Source organism: Aethalodelphis obliquidens, unplaced genomic scaffold, assembly GCF_003676395.1.
Source record: "Aethalodelphis obliquidens isolate GAN/ISIS:26980383/991018 unplaced genomic scaffold, ASM367639v1 scaffold1, whole genome shotgun sequence".
Taxonomy (NCBI): domain Eukaryota; kingdom Metazoa; phylum Chordata; class Mammalia; order Artiodactyla; family Delphinidae; genus Aethalodelphis; species Aethalodelphis obliquidens.
Window position 1 is genome coordinate 94,524,041 of NW_020837945.1, and position 20,522 is coordinate 94,544,562.

A 20,522-nucleotide genomic window follows, 5' to 3' on the forward strand; every position below is an offset into this window, starting at 1 on the left:
AGAGTGTTTCTATAAATTTAAGTGCAGTTAGCTGCTTCTCCTAAAGCCCCATCACAATGCATGCGTATTCTATTCTTGGCCATGAAAAATTGAGTACTCATTTAACACTGAAGGATATTATTTTTAGAAGTTTGACCGCAGTGTATAGCAATATTAGTTATCTTTCTTTATTTTTATTTTTTTTAACATCTGTATTGGAGTATAATTGCTTTAGAATGGTGTGTTAGTTTCTGCTGTATAACAGAGTGAATCAGCTATATGTGTACATATATCCCCATACCCCCTCCGTCTTGCATCTCCCTCCCGCCCTCCCTATCCCACCCCTCTAGGTGGTCACAAAGCACCGAGCTGATCTCCCTGTGCTATGTGGCTGCTATCCCTCTAGCTATCTACTTTACATTTGGTAGTATACGTAAGTCCATGCCACTCTCTCACTTTGTCTCAGCTTACCCTTCCCCCTACCCTATCTTTCTTTTCATAAAGAAGAATTTTTCCTTTGGGATCCTTATTGGATTTAAGTCACTTTAGTGGCTGTACAAAGTCTCTCACTCATCATATCTAATAAACTTATTAACAAACTTTGAGGTCAAGAGGGCCCCTCTTTTTTTTTTTTTTCGGTACATGGGCCTCTCACTGTTGTGGCCTTTCCCGCTGCGGAGCACAGGCTCCAGATGCGCAGGCTCAGCGCCATGGCCCACGGGCCCAGCCGCTCAGCGGCATGTGAGATCTTCCTGGACCGGGGCACGAACCCTTGTCCCCTGCATCGGCAGGCGGACTCTCAACCACTGCACCACCAGGGAAGCCCCTAATTTCAGTTTTAAATGAGGAAACTGAGTACTAAAGTCCAGGTTAGTAAGGCAAAAATAGGAGCAAACCAGGCTGCCATCAGATTGCTGTGTGACCTTGAGCAAGTCACTTAAGCTGTCTGTGTCCTCAGTGTCCCTGTGTATGAAAAAGGAGATAAGAATAGCACCCGCTCCATAGGGCCTTTGTGAGGGCAGATTGAGTTAATGCATGCAAAGCCCCCGTATCACTGCCTGGAACATGGTAAGCACTATTCGAGTTTACTTTGTATTATTACCGTTACTATTGCTTTTTATCATTACTGTTAACTTCAGCACAAAATGGACTTCTGCAAGAGGGGAGATGGCTCAGTGGTTCATGCTGGTTCTAACACTGTCCGAGTGCTCGTTTCCTGGATCACAGAACCTGAGCTAAGGTAGGCTTTACTGAGAGCAGCAAGAGGAAGGGGAGAAGAGAAGAGAGGCAGGAAAGCATGGGAGGTGGTGCATTACCTGGCCGGCCCAAAATCAGACAGTGGCTTGGTCGCATAGGACAGCTTCCAGATTGGCTGTGTGGGACCAGTGTGCTCAGCACAGGCAGGCGAGGAGAGGGGAGAGGGGTACGTCTTCCATGCTCACAGGTTGTGTGTCTTGATTCCCCACGCTCCCTTCGCCCCCCCTCTTTCTCCCCCCACCCCCCAACACACACACACACAACGCCTGAGGAAGCCAGGTTCCAGCCCCTGGTGCTGAACTTCCTCAGAAGCCTCAGGATGAGCCAGTCCTTCTGTCAGTCTGGCCAGAGGTGGGTGGGGCTGGGTTGCTGGAGCCGTGAGAGCTCCTGCTGGGTTGCACCCTGGACACTGTGCTGAAGCCCTGCCCTCAGCCAGGAGGAAGCCAAGATGGTTTGGTGGCATTAGGAGAAGAGGTGAGAGTGGCAGTGATGGGGGTCTCCGCTGAGCCAGCGGCAGAGGCCAGGGAGCCATCTGGGGGCAGCCCATGCACTGGGACCAGCCCCACCGCTCACAACTCTGTAGCCTCAGTAAGGTGCTGTGGCTCCGTGTCTTGGATTCTAAATGAGATTGTCCTGAGGATTAGAAGTGATACATGTAATGTGCCTTCAGTGCTTGGCTCAGAGTGGGTACTCAATAAATGACCTAATATTTTCCTATCCACTCATATTTGAAACAGACATCAGTTTCTCTTAACACTTGTATTTGCCTCTGGAAATGAAATATCTGTTTGAATTCGAAGATATGACTGAGATGAACTAGAAGAAGCTGATACTATTGCAAAGAGGGTAATATTTTACCCTAGAACACGTCAAGGGAAATGACTAAGAAAGCTTATGGCAGAGAACAGAGGCCATCCAAGGAGGTCAAAGGATTTAGAGAAAATCATGAGAACTGATTTTCATGCTAAAAATTGCTTTTGTAATTGTAGATTCGGCTTTATTTTTAGCTAGGAGGAAAAAGAGAGCATGATTTCCAACTTCTGTTCTGTGGACACAGGGAGTCCAGATTATTTAGCACCATCGTCTCCAATCTCGACACCCCAGGGAAAAAAGCAGAGTCAGTGCTAGGCCAAATGGGGGCTTTGGGATGAAACCAAGAAAGAAGGATGAGAAAGTCGGAGATTGCTGGGCTCTGGGGGCTTCAAGACCAAATTAGATATGAAGCTCCAAAGGAGGGTAGTGTTTGTGAATTAAACGTCTATCTCTTGGAACCATGTAAGTAATAGCAAGGCTGTCCTGTTTGCATTTTATGGAGGAGAAACCCTGGAGGCTGTTAGTTGCCTAGGTTACGCTGATAATAAGGAAAGAATGAACTTAGGTCATCTGACCTGTCCTCTACACCGATGACATTTAATTATCTATTCAAGGCTCATGATAAGCCCTCCAGCGATATTTGTGGAACCGATGTTCTCTTTAAAAAATTCAAAGATCCAAGTAAACATTGAGTCGTTGTTTTTTTTTTTTTTGATATGTTACTTTCTCAAAATATATAAACTGGAATGTAAAATATGATAATATCATTTACTTTATTCAAAGTCAGCTAAACTCCAGAAATAATTATCCAAGGCTTACTATGTCACTGGAGATTGAGTTTAGTACTTGAAAACACATTTATGATTTTTTGCATTTCAGGGAGCATCAAATCAGTTCCGTACAAATCACTGCTGTATAATATGTTTGGGGGAGGTTACGTAGTATGGATCTGCCAATTAATTTCATCAAAATGAGAAATGGGAAGACAAGAAATTCCCATGACTCAGTTTGGTTTTAAATGATCTAAGTATAATTCATTTCATATTCATACAGTGTGATTTTTGGTTTAGAAATCCATTGCATTTATTTCCCTTGGTAAACAAACATCACATATTGAAAAAAGTATGGGGGAAACTTTCTAACTTACGTTAGAAAGGGAAGCAAGAAGTGAATCACAGTCATCTTCACAAAATGGAAGTTGAGGGGTGTTGTTTGTTATTATTGTTCCTTTTTGAATTGTTTTATTCTAAGACTATGTGAAGAAGTAAAAGTGTCCTTCCGTCCTGCCACCCCCAGTTCCACCTCCGGCTGGTTAAAGAGCTGGACTTTGGAGTCAGATCAAGCAGGGTCAGGTCCAACTCTATCACTTCCAGCCGTGTGGCTCTGGACAAGTTGCCCATGCTCTCTAAACCTGTCATCTTGAAAATGGAGGTAACAATAAGACCCAGCTCCTAAGGTTGTTGTGAGGAGTCAATGAGATCATGCGATTAATCTCTTTGTATAGTGCGTGGCAGGTAGTACATATGCAGCAAATATTAGCTAATGTTAATATTTTAATGTTAATAGTTATAGTTGATATTATTATTCTTGTATTTTGGCTAAGGCAATGTTTATGCGTGTATCTGGGAAGGAAAATATCTGCTCCCTTTGATGTTCTGCTTCCCAATCATGTTGAAAACTAAGATCAGAAGGAAATTCTAAATTTCTCTGATTTCACCAGTAAATAACTGGAGGTAATTAAATATTCCCTGCAAAGAATTTTAATTCTAGTATTTAACCCCAGAAAAAAACAAAGCGTATTTACTTCCCGGATACAGATGCAAATAGAAATAAAACACAGCTGCTGTTATTGCTCCATGGGCACCGTCTCTACTTGGTACCAAAAGAGATAATGATCTTGCAGTATAATTTTATAAGGAGGTAACAAAATCAATGACACTATCTCAAGTGTAAACACTGCAAGACCTTATCGCATTGCTGGTTAAGATAGGCTGTAACTGTGACAGCTGCTCACCGACCATTATATATTATTTTAGATGAAAGAAAACATGGACTAATAAATTATGATTTGACAGCATAAGAGTGTTGGTGGCCTTACAGCTTCATATTCAAGAATGAAACCAGCAATACACTTGTTGGATGAAAAGTCAACACAAAGCAACCATGCACTCAAGTGAAGGCAGTAATAGACAAATAATTTGGTTCATTTCCCATTAATAAAAATGGTAAGGTCTTCACAAAAGCATAAACAAATCTGCAAAGCCTTTGAGTCAACTGAAATTCCATGTAACCTTATAAAATATTATGAACCATAAAAATAAAAGGCTAAGATAAAGTTTAGGATGCTGTCAGGATGTGTTGTTTCCTTAATTGTAATGACAGTGGAACCAGGAGGATCCCTTCAAAGGGTGATGATTAAAGAGTATCTATTGTTATGGAACTTCAACGTCATATAAATGATCAATTTATAGACATTCAAGCCCACAAAATAAAATCAATAATTACGAACCTCTATAACCAAGTCCATGAGATTTCAGAGCCAGACAAATCTGCTTTATAAATTCAACACTGACACAACTGGAGTGACCTTGGACAAGTTATTTAACTAAATAATCAAAGTTTTGAATGCAGATAAGTCAGAATCCTAAGTACCAAGTAGGATCGTTATGGGTACTAAATAACATAACTGAGCTCAAATGGTGCTTAGCACATAGTAAACACTTGAGGATAAATGATAAGAGGATTCCTTTCTGTTTCTTTTCTCACTCTTCCTTAAGCTTTTCACAAATTTATATCCTTCTGTTCTCCTGATCTGAAATAGGATTTTTTTTTAGCTTGATCCAATGACTATTTATTCCAATTAGCTTGCAATGTATAAATTACTCTGTTCTCTGTATATCTTAAATTCAACATGCATTTTTAACATTAACAGTCCCAAAGGAAAGTCATTTGGAGTAACCCTTGTTTTCCTTTGCTATGCTGAGAAAGTTAACTGAGTTAGCCATTAGACTGTTTAATCAATGGAAAATACCTAACGTCTTGACAAATTCACAAGCAGCAATGATGTGATGTAATTTCTTACTTGTTTTTCCTTGTTTCATTTCCATTTAAGTTTTTCATTACCTTGTATTTTAAATAAAGTAAACCCTGGCTCATAGTTGGCATCTAATAAGTATTTGTTGAACTGAGAGGGAAGGAAATTAATGTTTTAATTATGGCAATGGCTCCATGAGAATGAATCCATGAATATGAATTCATATGAAAAACTACTTCAGTTAATTTCTTGGGATAGGAGAAGGGTTAACTTGATTACATTATAAGGGGAAGCTGAACAATTTATAGCATCTTTTATTTACATTTAGTGTTTTAGTGTTAAAGGGACCCTAGAGATGAAATGGCTCAGCCTCCTTAATTTATAGAGGAGGAAACCAGAGCCCTGAGTTTAAACGGCTGAGCTGCAAGAAGAATTCATTTCTTTTTCTTTGCATTTGAGTCAGCTTCTAAAGGGACTTGCTCAAGGGCACTGGTTTTACTAAAACTTCCATCTATTCTAGGGGCACTTACATATCTACAAAAAATATACAGAAGTTAAAGGCCATGGTTAAGAACATCAGCTTTTGGATCAGAGAGACCTGGTTTCAAATCCCTTCTCCACTTACTAGTTATGTGACCTTGGACAGATTGTCCAAAGTATTCATCAAATTACCTGATCTCTCTGTGCTTCAGTTTCCTTATCTATAAAGAGGTGATGACAAATCCTGTCTTCTTCGAAATGGAAATAACAAACCTTCATAGATTTATTATTGATAATAAATGTGATAAGGTATATAAAGGTTTATCACCAAGCCAGGTGATAGTAAGCAATCAGTACACATTAACTGTTACTATAAAATGAATTAGAAGTGGGAGAGAACGTAGAAGGGAAGTGATATAGGCGAGGCTAGTCCTATATTTTGCTAATAGGAGGCCACAAATTTGGCTCCAAGCTTCCTTATAGCCAACATGGGGGAGGAAACGTGATTGACTACACAGTTCACAGAGAGGTTAGATATATTGATTTTACATGCCTGGCCAAACCAGAACCTCCCTCCTCTACTCCCATCTTTGTATTTCCATACAATTTCTCTTTCTACCACACATGTTAGTATAGGTTTGAGAGACTTGTTGAGTTACAATAGGGCTCCCCAAGTCTGCCCAAGACTCTGTCCTAGCATTTCTCACAGAGACCAGCCCACCCCTGCTTCTTGATAGCACCTGTAGGAGAGAACCCAGCTAAGTGTTTTCCGCTCAGCACATGCCATTCTCAGGAAGGCCAAGACCGTGGAGGAGGCCAGGGATGAATTTGGGGTCGTGTAGCATATCTCCATCACCTACATCAGGCACTCCTTAATAGTGGGAACCAGTGTCTTTACATATTCACTCATTCCATCTCACAGTGAGTAGGTGGTGGATACTCTGTAAATGTTTGTGATTTGCAGTAATAAATGAACGTATGTGGAGGAGTTACTGGTACGGAAGCCCTCGCATTTTTGGGTCTGGTTGTAATGGAGAGATTATTTCAGCCTGTACCGATTTTTTAGCCAATTCCAGTGACAGCATTCAAGGCTTAAATCTTGGTATTTTAAATGAAAAATAAAATCTCTGTGGACTCTTCTTTCCTGGGTTCTGATGTGCAATGACCTGTGTTATTAAATGTCGGAATGAAATAGAACCAGTTTTCCTAAAAAAGGAGAGAAGTGCAGTTCTTGCACTTCTGGTATCTTTCAGAATAGGTATACTAATTGGTTACCTTCCAGGACAGGTACGTCACTATAACTCGCGTAAAGTCATGGCCAAATCTCATATCTCAAAAAGATAGTATATGGTTTGCTGGGGATATCACCTATAGGGGAAATGTAGAAAGGTTATGCTACATAAAAATACTTTTTAAATCTGCATCTTGAAATTATTGTAAAATACCCTAAATTTTCTGTAGAAAATATTCAAAGTTGCTTATTTTAGCTGGTATTCTTTCTTCCCATGTATTTGTTAGAGTCAAGAATCAATTCCTTTTCTCTGGATAATGATGCCCAAACCCATCTACCTTGAGTCTCTCCTCACTTACCCAAGTTAATAAAATCGGATGAAAGATAATATTGGCATTTAGTCAGTGTGGTGTGTCTTTTTCTTGCTTGTTTTCTTACTTGAGATACAAGTAAGTATCTCATTCCAATTTAATTTACAAGCTAGGAATCCTTTAAATGTTAAACTCAAAATAAATTAAAAGGTTGTTTGAGGTAACTGGGGCTCACATAGAGCTAGTTGACTTGTTTCCTTATGCTATACCTAAGCCTGGATTTAAATAGTAAAATAGGGTTTTTGGGTTTTTAAAAAATTAATCTTTATTGGAGTATAGTTGATATACAATGCTGTGTTAGTTTCAGGTGTTTAGCAAAGTGAATCAGTTATACCTATACCTATAGCCACTCTTTTTTAGATTCTATTCCCATATAGGTCATTACAGAGTATTGAGTAGAGTTCCCTGTGCTATACAGTAGGTCCTTATTAGTTATCTATTTTATACATAGTAGTGTGTATACGTCAATCCCAATCTCCCAATTTATCCCTTCCCTCCCCTTTTCCCCCTTGGTAGCCATAAGTTTGTTTCCTACACCTGTGACTCTATTTCTGTTTTGTAAATAAGTTCATTTGTACCGATTTTTTAGATTCCACATGTACGCAGTATCATGTGTTTGTCTTTCTCTGTCTGACTTAACTTCACTCAGTATGACAATCTCTAGGTCCATCCATGTCGCTGCAAATGGCATTATTGCATTCTTTTTTCTATTTGACCAAAATAATAAGTCTAGTAACCCTTTTCTTCTTTCCTTTGCTTTTACCCTGTCTCAAGCCAACATGTCACTGAAAGATGAGCCAAGAGTAAATACCTCTGCACTGCAGAAAATTGCTGCTGACATGAGTAATTTGATAGAAAATCTGGACACGCGGGAGCTCCACTTTGAGGGAGAGGAGGTGGACTACGAAGTGTCTCCCAGCGATCCCAGGATACGGGAAGGTAAAGACTGATGGTCTGAGCGAGGAGAAGAGAGCGTATCAGGGTTGCTTGGCAGAGCACAGATTTGAAATAACCGGCAGATGATTGATCATCCTTGCTGATGTCACAACTCGGAGCTCATTTTCATTAGCTGTTTTCTTGTTGTAGCACGTTATGATTCTTAAAAAAGATGCCTGCTGGGGCTTCCCTGGTGGCGCAGTGGTTGAGAGGCCGCCTGCCGATGTAGGGGACGTGGGTTCATGCCCCGGTCTGGGAAGATCCCACATGCCGCGGAGCGGCTGGGCCCGTGAGCCATGGCCGCTGAGCCTGCGCGTCCGGAGCCTGTGCTCCGCAACGGGAGAGGCCACAACAGTGAGAGGCCAGCGTACCGCAAAAACAAAAACAAAAACAAGAAAAAGAAAAAGATGCCTGTAAAAAGCAAGTTATGCTAATATCATTGTATTCTTGAAATAACTTTGTTTACTTATTTATTTTTTAGTGTATATCCCTTTCTCTGCTATTTATAAGACTCAAGGATTTAAGGAGCCTAATACACAGACGTATCTCTCCGGCTGTCCAATAAAAGTTCAAGTTCTGGAAGTGGAGCGCTTAACATCTACAAAAAGGGTCAGAGCATTTATAGACTCAACTGGTATCCGTCAATATATACGATTTAACACATTGCCTTGCAGTTTCCTTCCTCCTAGCTATGACTATGCTTTTAACTTTCAGTTTGTGTTTTTGTTTATCACTTCTGAGTGCTCATCACCTCTCAAGTTTTTGCATCCTTCTCATTTAGTCTTTATTCTTATTCATCTGTTTCCCCATTCTGGAAAATGCTTTTTTAAAAAGGCACTTAAGGCAGATTGTAAGTTTAATAAATTGCAAAGGGCCTCTCCCCAGTTTTCTGTTCCATGTGGACTCGTGAGGCATTGCTCTAACACCTAGAATGCCAGATGTAAGTCAAGGAAAAGTTTAGCTTTCCTAATGCTTGTTCAGCAAGAAAATAATGATACTACCTGGCTCTTGAAAGAAACAAAGCCAGGAGGCTGCACTGGCCAGTGCCATTGCCCAGAAGTGCTGCTGAGAGAGTTCTGCTGGCATACCCTGCCCTTCTGACTTGTTCCTAACACCATCCCTTAAGCTTCACTCACGTTTTCTCTTTAAGCTCTGGAAAGGCATTGGGAGTAGAGTTTTCATCAAGCAAACCTGCATTCTTTTGAAGGGGATTGGACTAGGAGAAGCTGTTAGGGGAGCTGCGTTTGCTCTGTTACTGACTGGATTTCACACTTGTCAAGTCTGAGGGTAGAGAACATTGACGCAGGCTGGTGACCTTGGTCCATTCGAGTTAAGCTCTGGCCCTGGCAGAGTAAGGCAGCCATTGGCTCCTGCCTCCGGGGAGATGTAGAATAATCTTTCCGCCGGGGGCAGGCTCTGGAGGGTGGCACGTGCTGCCCGCTTCCTGATGATTTTGCCTCGCGCTCTGCCCTGACCTACCTGTGCATGTCCCGGCTCCTAGTTTACAGCCACCTCGGTATTCAGCTTTCCTTCAGGCTCTTCCTGTGAGTTGGGTCCATATCTCCCTGATACACCACTGAACACAGCCTACCAAGAAATGTCTCTAAAATGACCTTTGCCTTCTTATTTCGCCTACCAGCATTTAGATGGAGAGGTGATAACATGTGGAGGTTAAATGCACAGACTCCAGAGCCAGACCACATGGTTTAATTCCTGTCTTTGCATTGTGACCCTCAGCCATTTACTTAAACTCTCTGTTTCTCAGCTTATCCTCATCTGAATAATAGGTATCATAGGACACACCTTTTAGGTTTGTTATGAGGGTTTAATAATAATAAAACATAGTATAATATAAGAAAATTATATATTGTATTATACAAGTATATACTGTATAATACTATGTATTATTATTATTACTAGGTATCTGCTAATGTTATTTATGAAGATAAATATTTAAGCCACCAAACCAGGGACTTCTCTTTGCTCATACTCTTCCGTTGGTCAAGTGAGTTTAGTTCTGTTCTTTTTTTATATATATTAACATTTTTCCTTTGGATCCTAATTTTTAAAGTATAGTTGATTTACAATATTATATTAATTTCAAGTTCTGTTTTAAATCTTAGTCTGTGTAGGAAAGCTAAGGAGCTTCCTTATCCTACTTAGTGTTTAGTTTACTAAGAAATATGAACTAAATTCATGCAGTTTGAATGTGATTTCAGGTAAATAAAAATGACACTTTTCTAATGACTGAGTGCATTCTGTGTGCCGGCTCATGGTTAGGCATTTCTCTTTTCACTCTCATGACGACCCTGAGGGACATATGTTGCCCTGCCTCCCCAGCAGATCTCCCACTTGCCCCTCCCACTCCTCCTCCCACCCTTCTCCACCCTGTGCTCTGTCCCCCCAAGGCTTCCTTGCCTTTGTCTTCTGGCAGGGTTCAGGCAGTGGAGAGCCCAGACTGGGGCCACCCTGGCCTGGCTGTGTCCCTTGACCAAAGGCATCCTCCCCCCAAGGCAGCCTCTTTACATGGCTCTCTCCTTCCTACTCCAGCACCTGGTCTTGCCTCTTGTCCCTTTGGAACTGGGGATGCCTTCCTGAGTCCCAGGTAACTGTCCTCACATTGTGGTTTCCTTACTCTTATCACACCTTCATGGGCAGTCCCTTTATTAAAACTTCTCACACTATTCCAGTTCCAAAAAATTCCAGTAATTCTGCTGGGATATTATCTGACAGAAGTGATGCTCCGCTAAGGCTTCATAGCTGGTAGGCTGCACTACAGTGTTTCAAGCCTTTAAAATCTTCAGAAAGGATGAGACAGGCTGTTTCCATTGCCCCACACTGCCTTAGAATTGCTAAGAAGTTTAGTGTCCACAATTCTGGGTTTATGTGTGAAGGCTAAAACTTGGCACTTGCAGTGTTTTTTAAGTATTCAGTTTTCTTAGATTGGGAATGTAATCCTAGGATATGGGGCAGCTCATTTAACTTGTATAATTTTTCTTATTTATTTGGCTTGTGTTAAACTGAGTACTTTTCACTTGAATGCAGAGTTTCTGACCGCTCTGAGTTCTCCTGCAACCTTCTCTCTGAAACACGATGCAGGATGATGCCTGTAATGTTGGCCAAGGTGAAAGACAGCATATAATATTAGACCCCAGAACTGGGTTTTTTCGACTTCTGGTTATAGTAACTGTCATGGATCCCAACTAGAGGCAAAGCAAGAGCTGGATTTGAATATTTACCAGCGATATGTTTGGATTCCAGGCTTAAGAGTACGAGTTACATTGATTCTCGTGCTCATTTTTATATACTACATCCACACAGCGTGGTCCATGCTTTAGAAGTTTGCAAAATATACCAAACATCAATAATGATTGGCAGCAGCCCGGGAATCACCCTTGGGGTTGCTGACACCAAAGCCTGGATAAGCTAGTAAAGTAGGAGACATTTACTTTCTTTCACCCCCAACACTTACCAATACCTGTGGCGCCTCAATCTCCCAGCGGGGGCCAGTGCCCTCTAGGTGGTCCAGTGTCCACTACCCTCCCCTATCCTCCACACACCATGGGAATTTCTCCACAATCTCCTGTGCTTTATAAATATCCCTCCATCTCCTGACACTTTCCACAAAATCAAAACTTGTATCCCCCAGGTCTGTTAGCTCTTCTGATTGAAATAATTCACTAGTCACTAAGATATATTTGCGTTTTAGTAAGAAATATTTTAAAAATTTTAAGTGGAAATTCATTCTAGTTAAGTAGTTGGGGAAATATTTTGTGTGTAGGAAGATCTTTTGCTTTCTTCCCTCTAATCATCCTGTACCTTCCTAGTCACTGGTGTTGCTTCAGGACAGGGAGACGTTATAGACGAGGATGGACCTTGCAAGGCATTTCAGAAGGAGAGGGCATTAGTGTCTTTTGTGAAGAGCTGAAGTGGGCTAAGAATGACAATGGAAGTCATTTCCTCCAGCTTCCCTCTCACCCCCTCCACTGTCTGTTCACTGCTTGTACTTTTGGACAATCCCCCGATGGCTGATTAGGGCTTTCACTCATTGTCTCTTTTACCTGGTTTCTTGTTTCAAGGGTGGATGTGTGTGTCTGTGTATGTGAAACAATAGGACTGATAGGGGTTTACCTTTGGTGTGACTCCGAGTTTGTCTTATGTATATCATAAGATGAATATTTAAGAGCATATTACTTCTGTCATCAGTCGTTTTGGAAAACTTTTTGCTTCAGTACTTACACAGAATAAGTAGGCTGTATTTAAAGATACATCCATGTTACTTATTACTTAGCTATTGTTCATTGAGAGATTTTGGAATTTTTGTTGTTATCTAAACTATCAACCATTTTTATTTATCGCTATAGGTACCAAGCATCAATCTTTACACTATTGAATTAACACATGGGGAATTTAAATGGCAAGTTAAGAGGAAGTTCAAGCACTTCCAAGAATTTCACAGAGAGCTGCTCAAGTACAAAGCCTTTATCCGAATCCCCATTCCCACCAAAAGGTAACTGTCCCAGAATTAATTATAAAGTTGTCCCAGTATACAAGTTGGATTGAAAGAATATTTTATTCATGGTATTGGTTAATTGGTCCATTGTTGGTGGATATTTTTTTATCAAATAGTCTCTTCTAAAAATAAGCTATCTCCTGAAAGATGCTGTGACAGTCATGGTTTAAAGAATAATCTAATAAATGTTTGCATTGTGTGTGTGTGTGTCTCTGTGTTTTAGACACACATTTAGAAGACAGAATGTCAGAGAAGAGCCTCGAGAGATGCCAAGTTTGCCCCGTTCATCTGAAAACATGATCCGAGAAGAACAGTTGTTTGGTAGAAGGGTGAGTCCTTTCGCTCTTCTGTTGTTCTGAACATACTTGTGCAGTGCTGTAGAAACTTGGCATCTACTGCGGGGGGAGGTGGGCCTGGATGCAACTTCTCTCACCTGCTGATCCATCACCCAGGCTGGTTTAGCTTTTCTGGAACTAGTTAGGTAACCCTTCTTCCCCGAGCCACTCTGGCCCTGGGGAGGTTGCATTTTCCCAGAAGAGGAAGAATGTTCTATGTCAGGAGTGACTTTATGTGGAAGCTTCCTACCCCTCAGAAACCTTTTGGGGTTCATTGTGAGGCAAGATTGAGCTCATCATTGAGGGCTTTGAGAGCTACTCTTTTTTTTTTTTTGCGGTACGCGGGCCTCTCACTGTTGCGGCCTCTCCCGTTGCCGAGCACAGGCTCCGGACGCGCAGGCTCAGTGGCCATGGCTCACGGGCCCAGCCGCTCCGCGGCATATGGGATCTTCCCAGACCGGGGCACGAACCCGTGTCCCCTGCATCGGCAGGCGGACTCTCAACCACTGCGCCACCAGGGAAGCCCTGAGATCTACTCTTTTAAAATAATCTATTTCCATATATTTGCTTCAGAATTTGTAGTGGCTTCTATGGGCACTATGGACAATATGGAGGTTCCTTAAAAAATCTAAAAATAGAGCTACCATATGACCCTGCAATCCCACTCCTGGGCATATAACAAGAGAAAACCATAATTAGAAAAGATACATGCACCCCAGTGTTCATTGTAGCATTATTTACGGTAGCTAAGACATGGAAGCAACCTAAATGTCCATCGACAGATGAATGGAAAAAGATGTGTTATATACATACTATGGAATATTACTCAGCCTTAAAAAAAGAATGAAATAATGCCATTTGAAACAACATGGATGGACTTAGAGATATCATACTAAGCAAAGTAAGCCAGAGAAAGAAAAATATCATATAATATTGCTTATATGTGGAATCTAAAAAATAGATACAGATGAACTTATATACAAAACAGAAATAGACTCACAGACATAGAAAACAAATTTATGGTTACCAAGGGGAAAAGTGGGGGGAGGGATAAATTAAGAGTTTGTATATTAACATATATACACTACTATATATAAAGTAGATAACCAACAAAAACCTACTGTATAGCACAGGGAACTATACTCAATATTTTATAATAACCTATACGGGAAAAGAATCTGAGAAAAATAGATATGTATGTGTGTATGTATAACTGAATCACTTTGCTGTACACCTGAAACTAACACAGTATTGTGAATCGACTATACTTCAATTAAAATAAATAAGTAAAAATTTAAAAAGAATTTGTAGTGGCTTGTTCTAAATATATGTAAATATCATTCCCAAACTATAGATGGGACAGTTAGAGTCTCAGAAGAGAAGGACAAAGTACAGACACGTGCAGCAGTAGAACAGAAACCTCAAGACGGGGGACACTTCTGCCCACACTGATTCAGCGATATGGTGCTGCATAGGGCAGAAGATTAATTCACTTTTTACCAGAAAATTAACACATAAATGTCAGTTCTGTTTTGTAATCTGAAAGTTTTATGTTCTGAGAGGGATGTATTCAGGGTTCCTTGTCCAATGGAAACATTAATAAATAAATAAATAACTTACAGAAGTTAAGGTGGAACAGTCATGTCATTTGTCACTGTTTACATTTCCCCCTAAGTATGCTGATATCTCTAATGTAAAATATTTGCATTACAGAAACAACTAGAGGATTACTTGACAAAATTACTAAAAATGCCCATGTATAGAAACTATCATGCAACAGTAAGTACTATTCAGTGATTTAAATTTTGAAATAATTTATAAAACTGTAAAGCTAAATTTTGGATCATTTTATTAACACAAGTGCTTGTATTCACTTCTGCATTATTCCTTGGGTTAAACTAAATGAAATGAATCCAAAATTGATTTGTCAGCAAGGATCCAGTATATGAGGATGCTGTTTTTAAAATATCAACTATAACAATTAATATGTCTATAACAACAGATTTAAATGAACTTGAAATGCTACCACAGGCTAGGTTATCTAGAAATCAACCTCCTTCTCTCCTCAGGCTTCCAGAATAATGCCGAAAAGCATTTCTAATGCTGAAGAAAAAACATTGAGTAGTAGGTGATGAAAACAGTTGAGCAGAGTGGAATACCCAAAGATTATACAGAGCATACTGTGATTGCCATCTGATTGGCCTGTGATGCCTGTAAAAGGCTTGTCTTTTCACGAGTAAGTGAGAAGCATGGGAAAAGCTAAGGAGAGATAAAGCTCTAGAGAATTCAGAGAAACGAGAGGAGAGGTGGTGAGGCTTGGAAGCAGCTGCACAGACTTAAGTTTGGGAGGCACGTGGCTGGCAAGCAGGAGGAAGTGGGCTTTACAGAAGGCATCGGAAAACAATGAGCTCTGCCTTCTTAGAGGCCCTGGAGGCCTGGGGCAGGGGTAGGGGCGTGGTGGTGGTGGTGGTGGTGTTAAAGGGTTAGCCTTCAATTATCCAAAGGTTCAGATAACTGAGAGGGCACTGCATTATCATATTCTGTGCCTGTGTATGTATAAACCGTATTGCTGTGGAGGTTGAGTATGTGGGTATGGTATGTGTGCAGAAATTCAGAGTAGCTGCAGCTATGATTCGGCCTCTAGTTTAGAGAATGGCATGCACACATGAACAGAAAGAGGGAAGCCTACTGTATTTAGGAGAGGAAGCAAGGGTGCCTTGACTCTTGGGAGTTTTTTGGTGCCTCGCTGCCCTGTTGCTGCCTGCCTATGTGTTAATGGATGCTGGGCATGCACCTAGCTGGTCCCCTTTACACACAAACGACCTGGGGCCGGGCCACAGCCCACCTTCTGCAGCAACTTGCACTGTGATGTTCCATTGACTTAAAGGACCTTCTGTGGTTTCATAATCCTGGAGAAGCGTTTTCCCAGGGAAACCAGCAATTTGGATCCAACCAGAGAACCTCAAGAGAAGGCTGATGGGAAGGATTTCTTCCTTTCTAGGACTCAGGAATGTGCATCTTTGAAAGAACATAACGAATAAGGATATTACTTCTATTATTACTAAAAATGCTGCTTCCTGTCGTATTCTCTGAAATCAGACATGCTGTTTTCTTTGATAGAGAATTATTTAAATGCGTGCTAGTACCAGCATGCAATAATTTTCCATTTGTTTTACTTTCCTGCCTGCCTGTGACTTGGCTTTAATATTTCTTTTGGCCCTTGAACAGTACTTGCTGAGTTTAGTCTTCTTTTTCTGCGTGCCTTTCTATATTTTGGAGTCTAATGTTGATTTTTAAATGGTTACATTTTTTCAAAATGTTCATTTTAATTTCTTTTCCAATTATAAAAATCTTTTAAAAGTTGAGCCATATTGTATTTAGATATTCCAGAATGTCTTCTAAACATTTCCTTTGGAAGGGAAAACCTGGTTTAAACTGACTGAATATATATGTTCCTTCTTATTTTTTATTTTATTTTATTTTTTGCTGCACTGCGCAGCTTGCAGGATCTTAGTTCCCTGACCAGGGATTGAACCCGGGTCCACGGCAGTGAAAGCACTGAGTCCTAACCACTGTACTGCCAGCTGCCAGGCAATCCCTCTTTTTTGGTGGCTACTTAGATTATTCTCCCTAACAGCGGAATTCTCCGAAATACTTCAAGCATGGGATACAATTTGATCTGTCTTAATTTTCTAACGTTATTTTCCTCTCACACTAATTATAATTTGTCCCAGAGACTAGATTTGCAGGCCTCTGTCTCATATTCGAGAAATTAGATTGGCATCTGTGTGTCTCCTTTGATAATTGTGAGACATATTAAAACTTCTGTCTGCACAAAACATATTAAAAGTTATTTTTATATAATTACATATAATTAACTTATATTTTTATAAGTGTAAAACGAGCCCCTAGTAATTTCTAGGGTCCGTTATTACCCCTCAGGTTTGTTGCTTGTCCCTTTGGCATGGGAACCCTTTGCTTCCCTGTTTCCCTAACATTTAAATGTGCTTTTCACCAGTTCCATTGGAAAGAAAAAAGATATTGATTAGTACATTATTCAGAGATCAATAAGCCCTATGGACTATTGTCAGGCTAAATTGATCTTTAAATTCTTATTCCTGAGAATCGCCTGCCCAAATCGAGAATGGAATTCTTATCCTTGAAAATGCATGGAGAAGTTTGGACAATACCATATTATATTTCAAATTGTATTATTTAGGATTGCTTCTAAATTGGCTTTGCCACATTTTTTTTCAAATCCATAAATCTGTATTAGAACATTTATTGCCAAATATTTTTTTTCTATGTAATAAGACTAGTTCTTCCTCCAGATTTCTCTTTAGTAAACCATTAGGATAAATTTAAATTTTATCTTAATACACAACTTTAAATTTTCTGCATTGCTAATGTGTACCTTTTTATTTAGATTAAATTCTTTACATTTAGCAATTTTGGTATGATATTCTGAAGTTATCGTTTCTGAATTAGTTCAATGAATATTTCTGTTGTCAACTATTTGATAAGAGCTATGTGCATAAGAAGATATCCAGGTAATAGATAAGTGGTTTCCCTGATGTTTGCTTTTCATTTCCTATTCTTCCATTCAACTAGTCTCTGACTTTGCATAATTTAGTTACACCTCTGTAGTAGTTTCTTCCAGTGTAAACCAGGGCTAGTATTTTTCTCTCTGCTCCTTAGAGATAAAATGAGAACTTATGGCTTAGGATCTTGAGACATTTTGGATTCTGTGGCTTAAAGTCTGTGGTATCACTTCTAGTAACCTATGTATTTCTATATTTTCTGATTAGAAAGCAGTTCCACAAATCAGATTTTGAAAATGTGTGGTACCGAATTACCACGTTTTATATAAGAAATAAAATGTAAAGACCTTGACTTTTTCAAAATCCTTATAAAAAGTCCTATGTGAGGATATGTTTGATTTGGGGTTTTTAAAGATATTTAAATCCTTTTGAATTTCAAAGACTTCTTCAAATAACCCTAAGAAAGAAAACTAAGCATTTCATTGGACTTCACAAGTACTGACAGCTTTGAGAGGTGTGTAATTTTTCTTACAAGGCTAATATTAGAGAGTCCCAATCACGTATACAAAACTTCAAAGGAAAATTGTTATGTTTCATTTTATTAATCCCATTTACAAGCCCAGATCAAGTGCCGTTTCCTCTGTGATGTCACATTAGCTAGGAAGTGGTCACCCTCTCCCTATAACTCTCTAACTTTATAACTACTTTTCCATGTAACTGTTATGGTTCTTCCCATAGAACTTGGTTGATGTGGAGTATTTTCCATGTCTGTTCTCCCCTTTGCCTCCTAATGCCAGGAGTGTATCGTTTTTGTCTTTAATTTTCTGTTAAGGCTGTTACTGCCATGGTCTGCTGCCATTGGCAGATCTCTCCATGACCTTCTTGAGCATTTGTCTCTTCATCTTAGAGCACACGTCACTTTCTTGATTGTATTAATTGTGTATATATGCTTCTAAAATGTACTCTTTCAGGGCAATACCATTGTTATTGATCTGTGTCGTCTGTAGAGTACCCCAGACGTGTTTATACATGAAGGTACCTAATAATATCTTTCTGAATGCATAAATTCCCCCCCCCCGCTTTTTTTTGCCTTCTAAAGTTTGGATTTTTGGCCTCTTTTCAGACAGAATTCCTTGATATAAGCCAGCTGTCCTTCATCCATGATTTGGGACCAAAGGGCATGTAAGTTCCAGTGTGGGATCTCTAAGGAGGAGTGTGAAAAGTCGATGAGCATTAACACTTGATTTTTTAACATTTGCCAAGGTGATAGAGCTCACCTGGCTTCACTGATAGCTGCTTTTCTTCCCAACAGTTAGAGCAACTGAGGGACCTATTTATACAAAACAGCGTATCTTGCTACTTCAAACAAGGGTGTCAACTGCTCTACTTTCCTCCTCTAACCCCAGAGTAGGGGTGTTTAACAGAGGTAGCAAATATGATGTGTGGGAGAATGCCTTAAAAATCAAATATACAAGATCCCTTCTTTTAATCACTTATACTAAAAATAATACTGTATAAAATGTATGCCAAGTAACAGGATTGAAATTTACTTAATGATTATTTTCCTTCATAATATGAGAGCCTGATATTACAAAGAGCTTAACTTTTGTAGTAAAGAGCATTGATAGCAGCTGTTTTAATTTTTGTTTGTTTAGCCATTATTATTATTCTTTCTTTTCACATCTTTCAAAACCAGGATATTTTTTCTTCCAAAGTATCGCTGATAGCTTTGCTCTGCTTCTTTGGCATGGCTTTGTACCAGAACTGTAGGTGAAGGGATGCAGAAATATATCTCTGGAATCTGTGTGTGAGCACCTCCAGTGGTCTCAACAGCAGCTGAACATTCCCCGTGCAGGCATTTAGCAACGTGTGGGGTCTTTTTCAGGCTGTCACAGTGACTGGAGGGAACGCTCAGCATTTAGAGCCAGAAGCTGGAATGCTTACGGTCCTGCAGTGTGTGTAACAGAATTATGCTGCCCCCAGTGCCAACAGGCCTGCATCTGACCGGAGTACTTTAAAAGATTAGCTGCTGGAGTACTCAGCCTAGTAAACATAGCATTGAGCTATTTGACAGTGAAAGAGGAAAAACTGGGGAGGAAAGACACGGGAGAATGAAACGGTATATTTAGTTCTAAGTTGTGAGGCTGTATCAGCTAAGTGTGAGCTGGAAGCTTGAAGATGATGGGTTAACTTGATGTCTCTTTCAGAGAAGGTATGATAATGAAAAGATCCGGTGGACACAGAATACCAGGCTTGAACTGCTGTGGTCAGGGAAGGGCCTGCTACCGGTGGTCCAAAAGGTAGGACTTGAGAGTTTTGTGTGTTTGTTTTAATAAACTGAGTATTTGGGGAGTTTTTATATACTAGTTTTCAGTGATAAATCTTTGAAAGTCATGGCAGAGCAAATTTTAAATTAAGTTCCAGGTTTTAGTTCTATTTAAACATTCTACTCAAACTTGGACTTGTAAGCAGAGTGTGCCAATTGTATACATAAAGACCTAGTGGACCATAGGATTCAAAAATTGCTCTGCATGGGCTTCCCTGGTGGCGCAGTGGTTGAGAGTCTGCCTGCCGATGCAGGGGACACAGGTTTGTGTCCCGGTCCGGGAGGATCCCACATGCCGCGGAGCGGCTGGGCCCGTGAGCCATGGACGCTGGGCCTGCGCGTCCGGAGCCTGTGCTCGGCAACGGGAGAGGCCACAACAGTGAGAGGCCCGCGTACCGCAAAAAAAAAAAAAGAAATGGAAGCCTTGATCTGGTCCCTTTTGTCATTTATTGAGTGCCTAACGTTTGCCAGGCTGTATTCTAGCCGCTGTGAGAACAGTGGTGAACAAGACGAGGTCCCTGCCCTCACAGAGCTCTATTGGAGGGGAACGCAGGCAGTGGAGAAGCTGACAAGCAATGTGAACAACATCAACGCAAGTGGTGATCAGAGCTTCGAAGGAAAAAGAAGGCAAGGGGATAATGAGGGACTTGAGGACTGCAGATGGCGACTTTAGCTCTGGGAGCCAAGGAACTGATGTTTGAGTTTA

The 20,522-nt window shown here is 40.3% G+C and overlaps 1 protein-coding gene across 7 annotated transcripts in view; it reads left to right on the plus strand.

The window, feature by feature from the left end:
• PLD1 (phospholipase D1) overlaps positions 1 to 20,522 on the plus strand; it is a 199,531-nt gene that overhangs the window by 77,105 nt on the left and 101,904 nt on the right. For 2 of the 7 annotated variants that reach the window (XM_027111828.1, XM_027111838.1), the window contains exons 2-8: positions 7,940 to 8,104; positions 8,583 to 8,710; positions 12,466 to 12,611; positions 12,838 to 12,943; positions 14,663 to 14,728; positions 18,614 to 18,672; positions 19,698 to 19,790. In XM_027111828.1, coding sequence (XP_026967629.1) covers positions 7,945 to 8,104; positions 8,583 to 8,710; positions 12,466 to 12,611; positions 12,838 to 12,943; positions 14,663 to 14,728; positions 18,614 to 18,672; positions 19,698 to 19,790 — 758 coding nt within the window. In that variant the 5' untranslated portion in view covers positions 7,940 to 7,944. Of the gene's footprint in view, positions 1 to 7,820; positions 8,105 to 8,582; positions 8,711 to 12,465; positions 12,612 to 12,837; positions 12,944 to 14,662; positions 14,729 to 18,613; positions 18,673 to 19,697; positions 19,791 to 20,522 lie in introns of those variants that run through there. The other 5 variants (XM_027111818.1, XM_027111797.1, XM_027111855.1 and 2 more) reach the window with 4 other exon arrangements.